We start from the raw sequence: 21029 nt of genomic DNA, 5'->3' as shown, positions 1-21029 counted from the left end.
TCTTTTTGTCAACAATAGCTCACGAAGGCATCTCAAAATCGTTGTTTGAAAGAGACTGTAACTCTTTTTATGATTGGCTTGATCTCATTGAAAACCTTGTGTTTGTCATGTTCTCCACATGTGGAAAGTGTTAACCATGGTTTTTTTTCATTACAAGCACACAAAAGATTGTTGGAGAGCCTCACCATTTGGGATTGACTCCTAATATTTTATGGGTAATTCTTTTTATGATTGCTTGATTTAATTGATAGGAGATTTTCCCACTCAGATCAAATAACTCTTGTATATATTGTGTGCGGTGCTCTTAGTTGGGTAATTTGGTTAGATCGTAACAATTTTTTGTTCGTTGTATCCTTAACGTTAACCTAGCTTGGCTCCTTAAACTCGTTTGGAAGATTGCTTCAAAGTATGATTCTATTTGGGCTTCATGGGTCAATTCTTACATCCTTCAGCACGACTCCTTTTGGACGGCTACATGTCCCTCAAATTCATCCTGGATTTGGAGGAAGATCTTGCTCATTCGGCCTGGAGCTCTCTCTGCAACCTCTATCCAAATTTCTCAAGGAACCTCCACTCTTTTTTGGCTAGACCCCTGGCATCTTTTGGGTGTTCTCTACATTCTTCTTGGCCCTCGTACGATGTATGATTCCCGCATCCCCAAGTCCACCACCCTTGATACATTCATCATTAATGGGTCCTGGTCTCCCCTCCCCCACCCCAATCTCACACAAGTTTGGAATGCTCTCTCCCTATCCATAACCTTCCTCGAGATACCACCATTTGGATTCCTTTCTCCATCTAAATCCCTTACCTCTTCCTCCACCTGGAACCTTATCCACTCCCCAAACCCCACAACCCCCTTGTCCCCCTTGGTATGGTTCAAAGGCAACATCCCCTGTCATGCCCTCACCCTATGGAGAGCCTTCGACCATCCCCTTCCTCATTAGCCGCCACATCCTTGCTAACCCTAACTATACCCTTTGTTTGAATGGTTTTGTGGACATTGATCACATTTTCTTCTCTTGACCCCTTACCTTACCCCTTTGGAAAAGCTTTTGCTTCAATATGGCATTGCTCAAGACGTTCTTTTGGGTTTGTTCTTTGTTGGTATTGGTTCTTGAGGAACTTTGTCGGGCACTCCATTTGCAACCATATAGATAAGCTAGTATTTAGTGCCACCATCCACCACATTTGGTGGAAGCATAACCTTAAGAGATGGACTTCCAAATCTCAATCTGTAGATTTGATTTGGAAAATCATCTATTTCAAGGTGTCTTCTAGATTGTTCTCCTTTCCCCATCCCCCTGTTGATGATAACCCCATAAATATGTTAAATGTTAGCACCTGGGGGCTCAGTTGCTTTTTTATCCCCCTCCCCTATGTCTTTTTTTTTTTTTTAACAAATTACTAAGTGACATCTCAGTTGCTCAGTAGAGTGTGGTTTTTGAAGCTATTTCAACCCCTATTAGTACTCAGATGGAGGACAATTTTGATCTCCCAATTGTTTAAAGGCATACGCAAATGCAGCGTGAGATGCTTCAACAAAGCAATCGAGGGGGAAGAAGTTGTATAATTTGGAGTCCTATTGGGGGCTTCGTACCTGCTAAAGCCACATCTTCTTTTGAAGTTTTTGTTTTGACTTTGGAGCTAGAAGCTCTTAGAGATATTGTATTAGCTACTTTAGAACTTCGGATCACTTGTATCATTTTGCATTCTGCCTGCCTCACAACCTTGAAGGCCTTAAATGGCCAGGCCCAATCTTTAGATTCTCCAAGCCATGGCTTAGTTCAATGCACTCTAAGGCTCTCTGAAAACTCTACTTGTGTTTGCTTTCGCTTTATTAGCAGGTGTTATAATGATAGGACATGCTATCTTGCCCGTGCTTCAAGGGAGTTCAGTTTGTGTAAGGTCTAGTGGCATCCCCACCAGCCTTTTTTATATATTCCACTCTTTCAACCCCTAGTCTTGTGCTAGAGAGTTTAATAAAATTATCTGTTTGATTAAAGAGAATAAATAAAAAAAAAAAAAAAGACTATTTTTTCATCTACCTCTACCATTTGCAACTTTTTCCTCTCTCAATTATGAATTTTCACAGAGATTAGGAGATGTGAGTTATTGAGAGCGTTTTAAAACTTAGGACGTGGTAATGTATTGAAAATAAATAAACAAAAACTAATAGAGATTAAATGTGTTAATAATAAGAAGTCTGACTGATAAATTGGATAACTCAAAATGTGACACTAATATTAGGGTGTAAGCCTGTGTTGAGTATGGCTCATGCTTCGCATTGTGCTACCAACCGACATTAAAGCCTATAGAGGATCCACATCTTTTTGGGCTCGGAGTTTCTTTTAGTTTGGGTTTGGCCTATGAATAGTTGTGGCTTAGGGTTTCTATGTGCACTTATATATTCTCTTGTAACAAAACTACATTAGTTGTTTGAGAATAATATAGTGAAAGTCTAATGCTTGAATGTAATTTCACATTGAGGTGAACCAGGGTAAAATCCATGTCTCTTTCTTCCTTGTTTTCAGTTCCGTTGTGTGTGATTGATCGCTCTAATCCCAACAGTGTAAGTGTACCTAAGGGGGTAACGAGTGAAAATTCCGTTAGGATTAGGAATTGATGAAAATGGCGCAAGAAGATAAGGATTCCATTTGGGTGGAGCGAAAGTTCGTCATGGAATTAAAGGAAGACACAACGACGCAAGCGATAGAGCACTGAGATGGAGGTCCTGAACAGAAGCAGAGCACACATCCCTTATCTCTCTCTCTCCCTAAAGCTTGTACACAACAATGGTTTCTCTTCTACCTCTTCAGACCCCTTCACATTCCTTATACTCCCATCGACCTTATCTCAATAGCTGCTTACGGTCACACCCAACTCATCCTCTTGCATCGTTCAAGGCCAAGTCCGTACATCTCAACACTCCTCTTGCTTCTTTAGTTGAAGATTCTTCTCCTGCATCACCAGATGTTGTCTCCACAGAAGCTGAATCTGCCATTGAAGATTCAGACAAGCTGCCTCTGAGGTACGACCATGATTTCGTTTTCGGGAGCTTCTTAGTTCGTTTGAGAATCTAAAGATATGTAAATTTGTACCATTTCATTCCCTTGATGTTGCCTCCTCCTTATCCCAACATTGAAATCGTGAAAAGTAGAGTGGATTGTGATATGGGTTTCCTAATTATGGGAGTTAAATTTTGTTGGGTAATTTGATTGTGTATTCCTGCTTCACCAAAATGAAATCTTCCCTATAGGCCAATTAACCCTGCTTAAGTGTTCAATGGAGTCTCATTTTCTTAATTAGATTGCTGCAGGATCCTTTTGATTTGCAGGTGTCCCTCTTCCTTTAGTCCCCTGTGATAGGCTTCTGGTTCTACTATATTGTTATGTACAAATTTTGATTCACTGCCAGACCTGTTCACTGTTTGATCCTCAACCAATATTCATCAAAGAGAGAAGCAAAAAGGGGATAATAGTGTTTCCAATTACTAAAATGTTGATGATGGTTTAGTGTTCTGTCAGTGTATCATTGTGTTTGTCATGATGGAATTAGTAGGTGATTAAGGGGTGATGGGGATATGATCTGTTGGCATTATAGGTGATGTTTATTTTGGTTAATGTCTGGGGTATTAGGTGTGAAGAGTCCTTATTATCTGTTTGTGATGTGGTTTTCATTTTAATCATAATTGAGCACTTGGTCCTCCATATAGCTCAGTCAATCTTATATAATCCAGTGGGGGTAGAAATGAGTGGTATTCTTTAACATATATAGACTGATGTAGATGTTGTGAATTTACCTATTATAGATGGATAAATGAAAACCAATCATTGAGAAGGGCTCATTTATAGGGGTTGTAAGGCCTGTGGGAGAGAAGACCTAGAGAAGGGCTGCAATGGCGAGGGAAGGATCCAAGGTGGGATAGCAACTGTCCCTGGTTTTGGCTGGTGGCCCTTAAAGGTTTATAGGCCTTGTCCTGGGTTTGTGGCATCTGGTGGTAGGTACAGGCGACGCGGGCAAAGCATGGATGAGGTTGCCTCTGGAGTTAGTAGACGAGTAGCCTTCAATGATCAGCGGTGACAGTGATGAGGTTAAAGCAAGGTAGAATTCTTATTACATGTTTTTCCTTTATTGTATTTTGCTAATCTAATTTGTTTTCCTGGGGTTGTCTTGTAATTATTATACACTGCATTTGTTTGCCTTTTCCTGTTGTCTGATGAGTGCTATGAACTTAGAATCTTAAATCAGTTATTTAATTTGTAAGATTCAACGATTCTTCCCTTGAAGTCTGGAAATAGAAGTAAAGGTAAAAAGGCATCATGAAAAGAAAATTGACTGTTTTTTTAAAAAAAAAAAATCCTAAATGATTAAATGTATTTTGTTTTAAGAATCATGAAAAATCATATATGATGCACTAGTGAAGGGTTTGATGGTGCATCACATCGCTGTTATTGATGACAATTCCAATTTTCCAATGCATAATCATCCAACTTCTTCAGGACAAACCTGTTGTTTGCTACTGTAAAATAGTAAACTAAGGTAGAAGCCTTTCAGTTTTTTCTTTTTTATAAGATCACAACCTTCATACCATATAAAGGTCTCACATTCATCACCAATTACTGTGGAACTGAACAACAGTATTGAGAAAAGGCTTGACTATAACTTAACCGACTCTGATTCCGTTTCTCAAGACATTTTTAAAAAAACCCCCCCCCCCCGCGCCCCCCCCCCCCCCCCTCCTCATATACGGAAACCCACCTCAAACTCTGTCCTTTCTCTTTTGGTGCAGGAGTGCAGGAGTTAATTTTGAATTACAAGGCAGCATTACAAACTCTGAGATATACAATAAGTCCCAAATGATATGGTAACATGTACCTGTCATGTGTTTGTTATTCTTTCTAATTTTTTTCACATTCTGCAGACAATATGCTGTTAATGTCCTGCTGTACAAATTTTGAATTACTTCTGTTGGCCATAAGCACAAATGCAACCCTTCCAGGCAGCTTGAAGGGAAATCTTCTAGTTGGTCTGGTGTCACTGGCAGGTCCTGTTGGTCTGGATTTGTTTAAAATTTGATGGAACTGGTGACCTATATGACTGGCTTGGTTGAAGTGGATGATCCTGGTCAGCTCACTCAACCTGACTGTTTTAACTGTATTAATCAGGCCTGCTCATGTTCTCAATTTATCGTTCATGCCAGTTCAGATTACCTTCTTCTGGACTTCCCCTTGAAGTTCTAGTATGGAGGATTGTTGTTTTTTGTTAAACATGGTTGTGGACATACTCTCATGTTATAGATTGATTCTGAACTGCTATAAATAGCCATTTCTCTAACTCTACTTGTGCAGGAAAGGAAAGCCTGGTCTGAGGAGATTCAAACGGTAAGAGTTAAAAAAGGGACACTTCAATTACATGTGGTTCGTTTATGGAAAGACTATGAGCTAATTGCCATGCTTGAGGGTGTGCAACTGGGAAGACATGAGCTTGAATCATCTTCAAGTGTTTTAGGTGGAACCAGGGAAAGAAAAAGAGAAGAACAGAACCAAGTTTTCTACTTCATTTGTAACAGATGCACATTTTTCTCCTGGCACTCTTGTATTTCATGAACTGTAACTACCCGGAACAAATTCTTTGTGTCATTATTGTGTATTTCTGCGATATGATGTTATTGCAGATTTGTTACAAGTGGATCAGTGGGATGGTCCTGGTCAGTATACAACAACAACAACAACAACAACAACTAGCCTTTTCCCACTAATGGGGTGCCTGGTTCTTGCCCTCCAATCGGTTCTGTTCGGCCTGCTGGTCGGCCTGCTTCTTCCTTTCTCCCACTTCTCCTGGTTATCTTAGGTCTACCCCTGCTCTTCTGTTCCTTCTTGGATTTTCCTTCTCCGCGGAGCTTTATGGTCTCCGTTGAGCGTGGCCGTGCCCCTCGCGCTTTCTCTGCTTATCACTTGTGGGAGCCTCCCGGCCCTCTATATGATCGTTTCTTTCTTATCCATCCTAGTTTTGCCCTCATCCATCTTGCTTCTCTTTCTGCTAGGTTTTCGATATGATTCTTTTACTGCCCTCGCACCTCATGGCGGACGGTCCTATATTTTCCTTTGCTTTTGGATCCCGTCCATAAGCCCCGGATGCCCTCTCCCTTCATCCACCCTATTTTAATTCTTTGGGCCTCTCTTCTAAATCCCTCTTTTCTTATGATTGCCTGGTACCTCTCCTCGCTCTCTTTATCGTCGTATCCCACTTCATCTTTGCCCGTCTGCTAAGTTCACTAGTTTCTGTCTACTGTTTGCCTTTTGATTCCGCTCTCTCCTGATTCTATTTGGTATTTCCCCCTTGGGTCTCATCAATCACACAATATCATCCGCGCTCCCGGGGGCCTCATCTTGTGTCTTTGGTTTTCATCCTTCCGTGTGATATGGGCTTGTTGCCCTTGATGTGCCCGTAGGGGTTCTTTTTTTCCCCCCTTTGTTCTAACACTAGCCCGACCATCATACATATCCTTACTATATCTCATATTTCTTGCCCTTCTTTTCTGCCTTGCCTTCGCTGGCTCTTCTGCTGCTTTTCCGGGTCATTCCTTGGGTCTTTCCTCTTTTCTTCCTTTCCATGTCTCCTTTGTTGCCTCCGTTGTAGATCTTCCGGATAACCCAATTGGTTCTCCGGTCGTGTTAAGTGTCTCAACCGGTTTCAATTATTCTCTCCCATAATTTCATCGTATGGCTCTCATTTAATGCCTCTATAGTTATTCCTGTGAATATCTCCTTTATTTTTGTAATTGGACCACACCTTCTCCTCCAATCTCGGCTTTTCCCTGTGCCATTCTTATTACAACTTAGTCGACCAGACTGGTCCGATGGGTTGCTTTCGCCAGCTCGTATCTCAATCATAATTCCCATTAATCTGTAGTAGGGTTCGCTCAGTTGCGAACACTTCAAAACTAGGAACTCAGAGTTGAAATCTCTTGGGGCCTAATATATTTGAACCCTCCACCTTTAAGGATTAGTTGAGATTGTTGTGTAAGTTGGCTTGAACTCCTTAATTCTGAAAAATGCTTAACTTGGTTGTGGACTTGTACGACTCTGGATTCCCTATCCACTAGGGTAGATGTCTGTGCTGTGCTCTGTTTACACTTAATGACACAATAGGAGTGTCGTCCATGTGGGGTGCATTGGGTTTCTATCTCTGTTCATGTTGTCAACACTCAAATATGGGTTATACTTTATTGTGTGGTAAAAAAGTGTGAGGGGAACATCGGCTTCTATCTTGACGGGTATAGGATCTAAACTCGACTTGTAACGGTCAAGCAAAGAAATGTGTAAATTACTACCTACACCCCATCCCCCCATAACCCCCCCCCCCCAAAAAAAAAAAAAAAAAAAAAAAAAAAAAAAAAGCCTTGCCTATAATGTTTGTATTTGGTTTTAATGAAATTTTCAGCCCCATTCTTGAATTATTCCCTAAATTTATTATCATCCCTTGAGTTATCCAATTTATTAGTGAGATACCTTATTACTAGCACCTCAGTTAGCTTATATTTGTCCATTTATAATATTATTCCTACATTAGAAGGAAAGAAGATGGAGAAGAATATGGAAACTAGAAAATAGTCAAGTGAGATAATAGAAATTAAGCAGCTTGGTCCACTTAAGCAAGGTTCTGGTATTGAAACCTTGTGGATGCAAAAAATCATCGCTGGGAGACTCACCCACCACAGCCAGGTGTGTGACTCGGGTCAAACACCGGATTAGTCAAGGCAAAGCCTTGGAAACTAGGGCTGACAAACCCCAAAAAAAAAAAAAAAAAAACAAAAGAAATCATGAAGATGCAAGGATGAATGAAGAAAAGCGGAATAAGACGAGTTGTGTTGGGTTGTTCATTTAAAGGTATTATTATCTTTTTAAAAAGTTTAACAGCAAAGGGTGTTACTAATATATTTTTCTCTTATAAGGGATTTGATTGATAAATTGGACAACTCAATTCCGATCCCGATTTCATCTGGTTTTATTGGATACGGTCTGAGTTTTTGGTTCGATTTGACCGGTTCGAACTAAGACTTGAACCTTCAAATCCAATGACGCCAATTGCTATAAAAGGGTCTGAGACTCCGAATGTTGAATGTTGATGTCGGCAGAAAGGCTTGTTTCAGTGGTGTGTGATATTAGCTAGAAATGGAACCAGAAACTCAGCATGAAATCGAAGAGACGGTGTTAGAGATTCTAAGAAACTCAGACATGAACGAGACGACTGAGGCCAAGGTCAGGTCCATGGCCTCGAAGAGGCTCGGAATCGATCTTTCAGGTCCGGAACCCAAGCGTTTCGTTAGAAAGGTTGTCGAAACGTTCCTGCTTTCCAAGGAGCAAGACGAACAACAGGCGGTAGGAGCTGGAGCGGATGAAGAAAACAAGGAAGTTGGAGAAGAAGAAGAAGAAGAAGAAAAAGAAGAGAAAGACGACGACAGTGGCGATGAAAAGAAGAAGTCTAATATCGCAGATAAAGAGTACGACGACGAGGGCGATCTTATAATCTGCAGGGTGAGTTGCTTGTAGTGCAATACTGTAAATATTGTAGTTGTGGTTCTGCCTCTTTAGATACTTACGATCTTCCCCAAATACCAGAAACCCTAGTTTTGCAAGTGCGGGGAACATCGTCGTTACATTTGCCTTTCTATCACTGGTTAGCTATTTAGGGGTGTTTGGAATTGTTTCTCTAATGGGGTCTTAGCTCCTTGCAGTTATCGAGCCTCTTTGAAACCTTAAAATCTTCCCCCAAACATCAGAAACCCTAGTTTTGCTAATGTGGGGAATATTAACGTTACATTTTCCTTTCCATCACGCTAGATGGGAACGGAGAACTCATAAACCCTAGTTAGCTTTTTAGGGTGTTTGGAATTGTTTCTCTAATGGGTTTTAGCTACTTACAGTTATCGAATAGGAGAAGAGTCACCATTCAGGATTTCAAAGGGAAGACTTTGGTGTCGATAAGAGAATACTATGAAAAAGACGGAAAGCAGCTTCCTTCCTCCAAAGGTAGTTGCTTTGATTCTGCCCTTATTCCATTTTTGTGCGGCTGGCCTCTTTTAGTTCTATTATTTTTTTAGCATTTAGTTTAATGCTTAATAGTCTGATATCTCTTTACATTACTGTGTGGAAGTCTTGAGCAGAATAATTTAATTTTTCCTTTCTTTACTGATAAAAGTTTCGGAAGAAATGTTTTCATTATTTTCTCTAATGTTGGGGTCATACATCATGTTTCCCTCATGGAACTGCCTCATTACACGTTTGTTCCTGGTGTGTGTGTGTTTGTAGTTACAACCTGGTGGATTTGGAGAAGATAATTAAGAGGAATGCTTTTACATGACCTATTTCGTAAATTCTTTTTCAAAACAATTGTTTGGGTTATGGTAGGTGATCCATCAAAGAGGTCTGTACAAGTTAGCAACATTGTGGGAGCTACTTTGTGTAGGTGGCTGGTCTGTGTAAGCTAACTTTTCAACCTAGATTGGTGCGTTGATGTGGGATTATACCTTTTTGTCTTATAGGAATCCGTTGAAATACCATAACATGAACTTTCATTTGAGAATTTTGTAAATTTGTATGGTCTATAGTCATGTCAGGTTCAGCTCAGGCAAATATTGTAACATCTCACAGCTTTCAAATAATTAGGATAGCGCTTCACAAATGCTGGGAGAGTGTGTGCGCGCGCGCGTGCATGCGTTTGGGAGGGGCAGATTAGTTGGGCTTCCACCAGATTCCTGGTTGTCTTTGTTTTACCTCTTGGCAGTATGCAGGTAGATGGCAAGTCAGTAGGTGAACACAGGTGTATTGTACGTTTCCGTTTATATTGATCTGCTTGTCAGGAGTCAGTTTTCAGTGGTTCCTGATTGATGGGTGTAGTGATGATGTTGGATCTCCTAGGTGCTTTTGACTCCCTTTACATCTATTTTCCAGTATCATTTCTTGAATTGGAAAGTACCTTTCGACTTTCGTTCTGTGTCTTATTGTTGGACTTTGATGTAGGCCTTATATGCTCAATTTTGGGTTGCAGAGTAACATCTTATTTGGATGTCTATGAACTCTGGCATGCTATCTGATAGATTGCTGAATGTTCCCTTTTTGTTTCTTGTCAGAAAGTACTAACCCACAATGTATCAGAGTTTTCTTTAACATAGTGTTTCATTGTTTTGGATCTTAATCAATGCCCATATATGCCTTTTACCCACTTGGTGTGACACTCAGTTGAAAAAATAGTCTCCTTTAAATGGTGCTCCTTTAGAATGGCTGGCCAAACTTCCCTGTACTCAAAGAGGTGTGTCTAGCAAAACAGTTTCTGGATTTTCTCCTTCCTTCACCTTAATGTTGAAAGCAAGGGGGTAAGCTCAGTAACCCTGTAACCTACTAGATCCGAAAGAGGCTTACTGATTCATGATCGGGATTATCTTGTTAGATTGATCCTTTTAGCAGACCACCATAGTTTGTGTACTGATTTTTGTGTGGAATCATTGAGGTGAAAGTGGATCTTGTTATTGTTGAATCTTTGACCATTTCATAGTTTCTACGTCATTGCTATTAGCTACATATATACTGCCATTGTATTTTAGTTATCTAACCTTCGTCGTTTGCTTGCTTTATTCACAGGAATAAGTTTGACTCCGGAGCAGTGGTCATCTTTCAAGAAAGCCATGCCTGCAGTAGAGGAAGCCATAAAAAAGGTGGAGTCTAGATTGAGGTGATGCTTAGATTTTGGAGGCTACTATAGCTGCGAGTCTTAAAGTTGCAGTCTAAAATTCAGGTGTTGTAAATGACTTTCTTGATGTGGAGGCTTGTAAAAATGCACGGAGATTTGCAACTTACTAGGATTTTGGTGTAAAAAACTAGACCTTTGCCTCCACTTTTAAGTTGCTTTTCGTCCCTGCCCACCACCCAATCTTGTCCATGTTGATGCTCATTTTCCCCCTGTAGACACGCTATTAGTTTTCCTTCTATATGCATTCTATGGTAGAAAATCAACATTTGCAGGTTACAGAAGTGGTTACGCATCCTATCGGGCCCTAGATGTAGATGGAACTATTCTTCGTCAAAGAAGTCTAGAATGAGATGGCATTTAAACATTTTCACGGTAGGAATTTTCAATTTCGTTGGATGTGCTCGAATTGAGGGTGGAGCATTGATGATTTTTAGATGAGAATCGTGAGTGACGTGAATCCTAATTCCATCGCCAATCCTATTTCTCACAAGGAAATGGACCTGATAAATTTCTCGCCCTTCCTCCCAACTGCAACTCATACATTGAGGAATTGGGTGTAGATTTGATCCCGGCAGTGACTTTCACAAAGGTACCACCTGCGGGGAAAGTATGTAAACAGAGGTGTTCTAAGGGTGTAATTATTATTTGCCTGATGGAGTCTAATTTGGTGTGGAATTTAGATTAGGTCGGTTGAGTACAGAATGGGTTAAGACTTAAGAGTAGATTCATTCTAAATCTATCGAGTATAAAAGGGATAGCCCCATTGTCTACCACTGAGGAGTCTCAGATGACACCTCACAATATCTACAGTTGCAGTTGCTTCCAAATCGATGACAATCGGTGATAAACTTCCCTCCATTAGTGCCACCTGATAAAAAGTGGTGGCTGAATTTTTACACTACAACCAGGACATGAACAAACATACAAATGGAGTAGATGGATGATGCAAGACCAGTTGGTCTTCAGCACCATAAAGCAATTCGTCTTTTTCTATGTACAAGCAAATCCCAATCGCACAACTATTAAAAGGATGGATACATTTCAGTTCTTTCACATTGCGACAAGCAGGCACTACCCCTCCAGTCACTGATCATCTTTCTATCAATCGTTCCTTCCACATAAATCAGAAAACAATTACATAGACTCTAATGGAAAAGAAGGAAAAATCTTGGAGCTCCCTGTCTAGCCATGGTGGCTCGTCATAAATTTCATCTAAGATTGCTGCTTCTATCTCGTCCAAATGAAACTTGTTTCTGCTCATGATAAAAGAGCAGAAATTAGGATATGTTCCATCAAATAATACAAGATCACACACCTTGCAATGAACAAACACAGAAAGCAACAATATAGTTTAGTCAGAGCATATTTTGTAAGAACAATGAAATTTGGAAGGGTTGTAAAGCATGATCAATGACTACTTTGTTGGTCAGAAAATATTTTGGCAGTCTCCAAATCTGAAGTTTCTAACTGAACAGGGTCTTCCAATCTGAAATTCTATCCCTGGATTGTCCATGCTAATTAATAAAAAAATTAATGTATTGGCAAGATAATTAGTATAACCTGATTAAATAGCAAAAAGGAAAAACACCAATGCACATTTTATATCTGATGAACTAGTAGGCCAAAAAAAAAATAAATCTGATGAACTTCAATGCACATACTATTGCTACTCAAGTCTGAGGCTCAAATCCTCCTAGAAAAATTGGATATAAGTTGGTAACAAAGACACCAGGAACAGATACCTACATGACCAGTATTTTGCCAACTGCATTCATCACTTGGCATCAAGATTGTTGGATAGGTGAGAAACCCAAGGATTGGTCCTACATCAAATCTGATAATCCACTTATCCACCTCAATCAGACGTTTCCCCTCAATATTCAATGACCAGTCTTTCATACCAAATATACTTCCTCTCCATCAACTGACATTCTTTGGTCATGTAAAGCATTGGCTAACTGAAACATTTGGTTGAGGCAACAATTTTAAAAAATAAAATAAAATAAAAAGGACATAGAGCATACAAACTGCCTAAACTTATATCCAGAAACTTGTACTATGACTTGAACCTTCCCACACAAATTTTTTTTTTTTTTTTTTTTTTTTTTGGGGGGGGGGGGAGGAAGACTACATGCAGTGCAACAGTGAGCCTGAAAAAAGCTAAGCCGAAAGAGAGGCTCAACTAAAGGCACCAAGCCTAACAACAAGCTGAAGGTTAGCACCTAAAGAAGACTACTTCAGGTAATTTGGAATACAACCTATTTAATTTGTATCAATTAACAGACCATCCACATGGATCGTCAATTATCGAACTCCTTTCAGAGCCCAAGAGGTGCAAAGTACACGGGTTTGATGTATAAGGAAGAGGAATGTTTTAAATTTTGATGGGAAAAAATCAGTTTGTTCACATCAAAATTGTCAAAACTGGTTGAATTTTTTTTTTTTTTGTGGGGGGGGGGTGTGTGTGTGTGTGTGTGTGTGTGAAGGGAATAATGATATGTAATGATTGTGTAGACTATGTTTCGTTGGAAGGGAGATTAAAGGAAAGGGATGTGAAATGTTTAAAACCTAAAAGGAAACTTTTGTAATCATCATTCCATATACTGTGTAAGCTACTTAAATTTCATACCGGATTAGCAATGATACATATACCTGTAATTTTCATTTACTTCCTAAAACCAAAGGGAATTGAATGCAATGTAAACTAAAGTTTAGTAACCAAATATAGAATGACTTGGAGTGAGTCATACACTCACATCGAGTAATGATTACAAAAGCTTCTATTTCCAATATGCAAATTTAAGAAAAAAATACACATGTACAGATGACCCCCCAAAAAGAGAAAAACTGAAGTTGTTTATGCATCCAAATGTTGCACAGAGCAAAAAATTGATCAAGATAATCTAAGTTTTAGGTTTACCCCCCCCCCCCCCAAAAGAAAAAAGAAAGAAAGAAGAAGATAGGTTTTAGGGCCTAATTTCTTTTTTGAAGTTATAACCCAAGTGTTCTTTTACTATCAAGTCTTGATAGACGAGATACTGAAATGTTTAATTATTCCAAACTTCATATTTTATGAAGCAATGCAACATTTTTCAATTACTTAACCAAAATTTTGATGTACTTCAATTGTGTTCCTCTCAAGGCCCAAAACGACTGGAATAATTTGCTAGATTTTGACCATTTCAAACATTCAAAATCCAACACTCCAATATCCTACCTAAACTTCTTCAATCCATTTTGTGGATTAAAAATGAATTTAGAAGCAGAACATTTGACAAGAGTCGTGGAACAAAAAAATGAAATAAGTCTTAATCAGGAGACATGCAGCAAAGAAGAAAAAATAACCATGTCCAATCCCTAACCTTCAACCCGCAAACCCCCCTGCAAAAAGAGGGAATTTTAGGGCATTTTAGTTAACTTGTTAGAAGAAATATGCCAATGGCATACCTGAAGTGGACCAGGTGATCTTTGAGCAATGAACTTGACGAATTCTTGCTTTCTTGAATCATATTTGCTCCTTATATGGTTCAGCAATGCCTGCTCTCTTTGCATATCTTCAAGAAGTCTCTCTTTTTCCCATTTCAATTTCTTGATCTTCTCCTCAGCTTGCAGGTAGTCCAGAGGAATATTTGTTGTTCCAGAACCTATTGAGAATCTCACCTCTATGTCTTTCCTTAAAGCACATAAAGTTCATCATCAGATGCTATTGCAAAATAAACAAGGTTGATCAAATTGGTACTTAAACCAACAACTCCATACATTCCACAAAAGGAATTGCAGACTCTACCAAGAAAAAGAAATGGCCAGACTCCATATTTTGCAAAGAGGATTTTATTTTCATATCATCATACTACCATATAAAAGTACAAACTCTTTCATCGGACTGAAATAACCCCACTTATTGTCAACAGTTATATCCCTTCAACTAACATGCCTTGCCCCAAACCAGATGTTGACCTCACTTATTTTTCTCCTATAAATATGATTCACAACCGGAAAAAAAAACTCTCATCGCATTTTATCCCATCCCAAAAATTTGCTTAACATTTTATTTTCAAAAAACACTATTAAGAAAATGGAAAAAATAGGTAATTCTTATTCCTTCACAGCATCTTTTTTAACCCCAACAAAGAAAAAATTGTTCCTCTTTTTTTGGGTATATATGCGGGTGGAATAAAACTCTCTATTACAAAACTCTGAAAAAGCGATGATGCAAAATGGAGGAATCATTGGTTAGTTTTTTGTTTGTATCTTTTTACTAACTTTTGAGGTTTTGTTATAATAAATCATAACTAATCTTAACTATCTCTTCCGTCTCCACTCTAAAGATTACCAACCAAATTTCCCTCCTTGGGAAAAAAAACAACTCCCGTTATTGTCCCCTAATTTAAAAAAATCAGAAAACAAACAAAGGAAGCAAATAAATGTACACATTTAATCGACTTTGATAAAAGTTGGGGTGGGGGGGGGGGAAACAGAAAAAGAAAAGAACCATAGACATTAATTATATACCATAAAATAAAAGAGGAAGCAAAGGAAAAATAAAAGAGGAGTCACCCCCTAAAAACTAAAATCAATGACTAAAGGTTTCAAACATCTCTCCATATCCTTTTCTGAAATTGAGTACCTATATTTTCACATAGTTTTCTGCTCATATCTTTGTATAACATAAGTAAACTGAATTTCATGAATATCTAACAGACTATGTATATCTTATATTAATAATAAAAAAATGGAACCCAAGAGGTGTAAGGATGTTTCCAAAAGGAAAAAACCACTATTTATTTTGGTAAAACACCCTTCTACTTTTCACACGTAATAAAAATCTCAACACTCACGTCCCTTTGTACAGTTGTTAACATTTACTGAATGGAAGCTCAGTGACTGGGAAAGAGAGATCCCGAGGAGAATCAAAATGGGATTAGATTCAGATTCAGAAAAAGCAATAAATGGAGGCAAAGTAAAGCTTCATCTTTTGGGTTAGCCAATTTCGGTCATCACTTGGTGATGCCTTCCTCTCGAAAGCGCCCCCCATCCACCTTTCTTTTTAAGTGTGTGTAGCAGTTCATGTCAAATGAGGACATTGTCTCAGATCTAGCGCTTTCCTCAATTAAAAAAAGAAAGAAAAAAAAGCCACCTCAGCCATTTCTTTCCACAATTAACTTATCTCCAACATTAACATATCTCACAGTTTGCCAAAAGAAAAAACACAATATCCTTACTCAGCACTTACTTCTCTAAAGTTCAGATTACATAGGTTTTTTTGGTAATAAACCTAAGTGAAAATCCACGTGCATGCCAAAGTGTACTAGTTTTTCATAAAAATAAGAATTACGCTTTAATGAACTCTCTCACTCTAATTTTTAATACATTGATACATTAGATGAGGCATACCAATTTCCACAACCTATCATGATAGGACATTTTCACAGCATTCAAACTCAACAAGACAACAGAGATAATTATCAAACTATGAGGCGCATGGGGGGGGGGGACATTGGGTCAACAAAAACTTGATTGCCAAACATCATAAAAGTTCAGATTACATAGGTTTTTTGGTAATAAACCTAAGTGAAAATCCACGTGCATGCCAAAGTGTACTAGTTTTTCATAAAAATAAGAATTACGCTTTAATGAACTCTCTCACTCTAATTTTTAATACATTGATACATTAGACGAGGCATACCAATTTCCACAACCTATCATGATAGGACATTTTCACAGCATTCAAACTCAACAAGACAACAGAGATAATTATCAAACTATGAGGCAGCATGGGGGGGGGGGGGACATTGGGTCAACAAAAACTTGATTGCCAAACATCATAAAAATACAAATGGAACTTGAGGATTACCTACTTCCCAGGTAAAAGATACCATTGCTCCTAATGATTCCACCATCCAATGAGACTGCACCATCACTAATGCAGGAGCGAGCAAGTAGCATTTCTGCTCTTGTTCTATATACTTGCAGCTGTGAGAAAAGGTTATAGAACAGACTCTCCCTGAGGCCATGTCCACGTCTGGTGAGAAAAGACAAGTTTGCACTGTCCAAAATAATCATGTTCACAGCAAAGCCAAGAAATCCAGCTGGGCACTCCCCATTTGGCAATCTTGGTTTCGGAAGAGAAATCCTCCTTTGAGGGTCATCAACAACAAAATCACCAGCACACGGTCTGCATGGAAGAGCAAATTCAGAAAGTGGATGGGTTTGTTTGCAAAAATTAGGAATATCTCAGATTCTTGCCTTAAATCTTCAAGACAGATGACTTGAAATCGGCCATCCACAGGCATTCCAATTGAAGATCCAAGTCCATGAAGACCAGAACTGTCACTTATCCTGCCTTCCCTGTCATACAACTCCAGAGCTTTAACGCCTTCATATGTCTTGCATACAATTGCCAGCATAGTCTCCAAACCTAAATACTCTGACAGAACTCTGTAAATCAATCAATGTTACAATAGAGTCAAACCTCATTAATAAGCAAAAGAATGCATAATACAATGCTCCTCTTTCCATTAGTTTCCTCTTGACACTGTCCTTCAAAATTAATAGATCAGCTCACTAATAAAACATCCAATCAGAGAGCAACCTTCAAAAAACAGATTTCCTGGACTACCATAATCATATGAAAAGGCAAATGATAATCACATCAATATTAAGTCTCACAGTCCAAAACAACACAACTTATTAAACTTCCTACCAGTTGGCCAAGAAAAAATAGGCTGGTCCATAAGATATACTCCTAATGGTTTGGAATGGGGAAGGGGTGCTGAGATACGACAAACAAAATATTATTATTTTTACTAGTATCTTGAAATAGTGATATGTACATACCACAATTGTGCCATTGCACATCTAAGAGTTGAAACTAACCTACTAAGGTTATCATCATCTACTTTGCCCAGTGTAGCTACAATACCCAATACATCCTTTGTTAAAGCTAGATTTGCCGCCTGAGTCCCGTGAAGTCTTTTCAGCTGGTATAATATGGCAGCTGCAGATCTCTCACGCTTAAGTATCTGTTCAATTGTGTCCTCCTCAGTCTGAGAGTGGTCACTATCTGCATTTTCAATTTTAACCTCACTTGAATGGTATTTACCCAGAGCACCTGACAAATCACTGGTGTTAGTGGAGCAATACTTTACACTGATACATCTGATCTTTTTGTGAGCAATTTAGAGTTAAAAAGGAGAGGAAGAAATACCACGGATGTCTGAAATTGATTTGTCTAAGCTTTTTGTGTAGTTCTTCAAAAATTTAACATTCTCTTCATGGTGTTTGGTTCTTAACCCTAAATTTTGTAGGTCATCCTGAAGTTCCTGTACAAATCGAATCAATAAAACATTACGTATGGTTGAACTGCACATATTCCAAGGATAATGAATTTGTGAATGGATGACCTAATGAACATGGACCAGAGTAGATCGAAAACAGCTTGGCATGCACTACACAATGTTATGCTACTTATATGATATACAAACTGGGGGGAGGCTCCAAGGGAGTTCCAGAATTAGGACTGGACCAACCTTGGAATAGGTTAAAATGAACTCCACCTTACGAAATTCTTCCTTTTGTGTTTCAACCACTGCTATCACACTGTGGTCATTCTGATCCAAGGGGCTCAACACTGGTGAGTCTCGAGTCGATAATGCTCTCGGAGAAATCGGAGAAATCAAAAGCTGAAAAAAGAAGCCACAATTGCTGGCATGTATCAGTGCAGAGAATCAATAGAAAGAACAAAAGCTCCAACAACTATCAAAGCACACACATCAAACAATAACAAAAGAAGACTTGGGTTCCTATCTTCTATATCTAGAACAACTGCCGGTGAAATGTAAAAAAGAAATACTTTTTTTTGGGGGGTGGGGTGGAGCAGGAAGAAGGTAAGGGACCAACCAAACCATACTTGGAATTAGGGGTGTGGGTGAAACTTTGCCTGTCATTTGATGCCTGATCAAACCTTGGTTAGAGAAGTAAATTTCCACCAGAGCCTATATATATGACAACAACTAGGAACAGTAGACCGCATCATCCACTTAGGCAGAAAAATGGGGAATATACTCAGATGAACATCTTAAAAGACACATTAAGTATTTCATTTCAAAGTTGAAATAACGTCAGATTAGAGTTATCTTCTCTTCCCGGTTGGTTATTTTGCCTTGAGCATTTTGGGAAACGGTTAGTAGACGAGCCCAAAACACAAGACAAAGCACAGATCCCGCAACATATGTCTGAGTTGAGCCAAATACAGAGGAAACGAACCAGAAACATGTATAATCACAGCTAAAATACTTGTCTGTTCGTTAATGAATATCCCATCAGTAGTAAAGTTGGCGGTTGCATACTCGCATGTCTTAAAAGAACTAATTTCACATGACAAGGATGCGTATTGGTTTCAGTTGCAGACATTTCTTTATCTAGCGCTTCCAAGTAAGCTAGGTTCGAGCAGCAGAGTGGAAGCCATTGGATGCATCGCCCGGTAAAGCTTGATACTTAGATATCCAAATCCAAACATTTCAAGTACCATTAAACTCCGCATTTCCAATCGAGTCATTAAAGAAAACGTTGAAACCATAATATAAGGCCGAGCAATTAAAACAAAAGGAAAATGATAGTACTGGTGGAAGTTCAGTCTCGAAAAACGAAAATTACAGCGAATTTTAAACAAAATATAACCAGAAGAAGGAAATGGAAACCCTAGATTTTTGTCCTCCATCAGAAACACAATATTCATAAGGAAGTAGATAAAAACCTGGTTGTTAGGTTGAAACATAACGAAGATGATGAGACGAGAAGGCACCCACTGTCTCCACTTCTCTCTCTTCTGTTTGTTTTTTCGTTTCCTACGCCCTACCTGAATCTGAAAAACGTCCAGCCACGATCGAAGGAATCAACAAGGTTTAATGATGGTGGCTACAGAGAATTATATGGCACAATGAAATGACAGTTTTGGCAATTATCCACAAATTTGATATTCACGAAGAAGAAGAGTTTCCAAACTAAAAGCAAGATACTCTCATGGGGTAATGTGTCATGCAGAGTAAGATCAGAAGATTCAGAACAGTAAGAGCGATAAATTTCGGCAAATTCTCCGTACAACTACACAAGTTTTAGCTGAAACTTAGGGTTGCAGAGGTTTCGGAGGAAACAAACTAGGACTACTGGATAGTCTCTAATTCCGATTTGTACCATATAGCCATATAGGGAAAAGAATCACTCAAACAGAAAAAATAAAAAAATATATATTAAACCAATAAGACAAACGCCCTTTGCCACGTAGGCGAGAGCCAATATGTACTTTTCGGGGAACGTAAGCGGGTATCCAGTGATCTATAGTCGAATCTGGATCGGATCGACCGGGTTGTCATAACTCTGTAAGGCTGTAATTTTTTTTTTTTTTGGGGTGCAATATAGTATCTGTAACGTGGGCAGCTTAACAGTCATAAACTTTTTTTTTTTTTTTTTTGGTAAACAAAAAGAAGGGATGCAGTAGCGGCACCTTGCACCCCCACTACGCAATATTCGGACTTTTTATCGAGTGCGACCTATGCAAGCATTTGCCCTGTACACTACCAGCGCAAGCACTGACCCCGTCAACGGAGCCCCACCGGAAGCCTAGTATAGTCCACAGAAGTTGGTATGACTCATGCCCAGGCTAAGGAACACACAACTATCCAATGCAAGAAACAGATGAGCAGAGGGGATTCGAACTTGGACCATGAGGTGTTATAAACTATTAAACCGTCCGATTTAGATGGCACTAAAAGTTTCAAATTAATCAAAAACCATATAAAAAACCAACAAATTCATTTTTTAATGTAGAAAGAACCCAATCATTTTTTTTTCCATTTCTTGGTCATGTGTTAATTAGAGTGTTAAGATCCTCTACTTATCAAGGGAAAGGTTTTTACTACATTCATACTTTTCAAGCAGATTTACCCATGGTTCCACTTGTCGGCGATATATCTCCGACACGGGGCGACATTTCGACGTGTCGCTGGGGGACGACACGACTTATACACTAAGTCGACGAAATATCGCCCTGTGTCAGCGATATATCGTTAAATTCGCCATATATAATAGCTTTTCGTTTGTTTTTTGCCGATTTTTCGTTCGCTTTTTGCCAATGTAACATAGGGCCTCTAAAAGCCCCAGGGGCGCTGCCCCCACACCCCCGCCAAGGCGGCCTCCCCGGACCCCGTGTTTGTTGGCAACAATATGTGAAGCATGAGCCATACTCAACAGAATTGTATAATGAATTGTAAACTTTAGTA

At 39.0% G+C, this 21029-nt stretch overlaps 2 protein-coding genes across 4 annotated transcripts; one reads left to right on the top strand and one right to left on the bottom strand.

Annotated features, from left to right (window-relative positions):
* Positions 1-8127: 8127 nt before the first annotated feature.
* Positions 8128-10962, top strand: LOC149014098 (RNA polymerase II transcriptional coactivator KELP-like). The gene is made up of 3 exons (XM_089157955.1): positions 8128-8540; positions 8930-9035; positions 10644-10962. Exons 1-3 carry the CDS (start codon positions 8178-8180, stop codon positions 10736-10738), a joined length of 564 nt encoding a protein of 187 aa, XP_089014081.1. The 5' UTR covers positions 8128-8177; the 3' UTR covers positions 10739-10962.
* Positions 10963-11589: 627 nt separating this feature from the next.
* On the bottom strand, positions 11590-19938 carry LOC149014097 (protein DEFECTIVE IN MERISTEM SILENCING 3-like). Of its 3 annotated transcripts, none has more exons than XR_016173890.1 (9): positions 19508-19938; positions 18282-18434; positions 17960-18074; positions 17629-17863; positions 16999-17190; positions 16607-16927; positions 14200-14425; positions 12499-12710; positions 11590-12005 (listed from the first exon to the last, which is right to left on the bottom strand). XR_016173890.1 is itself a non-coding variant. In XM_089157954.1 (8 exons), the coding sequence occupies exons 1-8, from the start codon at positions 19526-19528 to the stop codon at positions 11961-11963; spliced, it is 1308 nt and encodes a 435-aa protein (XP_089014080.1). In that variant the 5' UTR covers positions 19529-19938; the 3' UTR covers positions 11592-11960. The 3 variants fall into 3 exon arrangements, 1 of the variants encoding a protein (XP_089014080.1); XR_016173891.1 differs by having other exon boundaries at positions 18309-18434; XM_089157954.1 differs by lacking the exon at positions 12499-12710 and having other exon boundaries at positions 11592-12005.
* Positions 19939-21029: the final 1091 nt, after the last annotated feature.

This window comes from Hakea prostrata, chromosome 6 (assembly GCF_041222555.1).
Source record: "Hakea prostrata isolate BN-2017 chromosome 6, UWA_Hpros_2, whole genome shotgun sequence".
Lineage (NCBI taxonomy): Eukaryota > Viridiplantae > Streptophyta > Magnoliopsida > Proteales > Proteaceae > Hakea > Hakea prostrata.
This window is presented reverse-complemented; position numbering and strand designations above follow the sequence as displayed.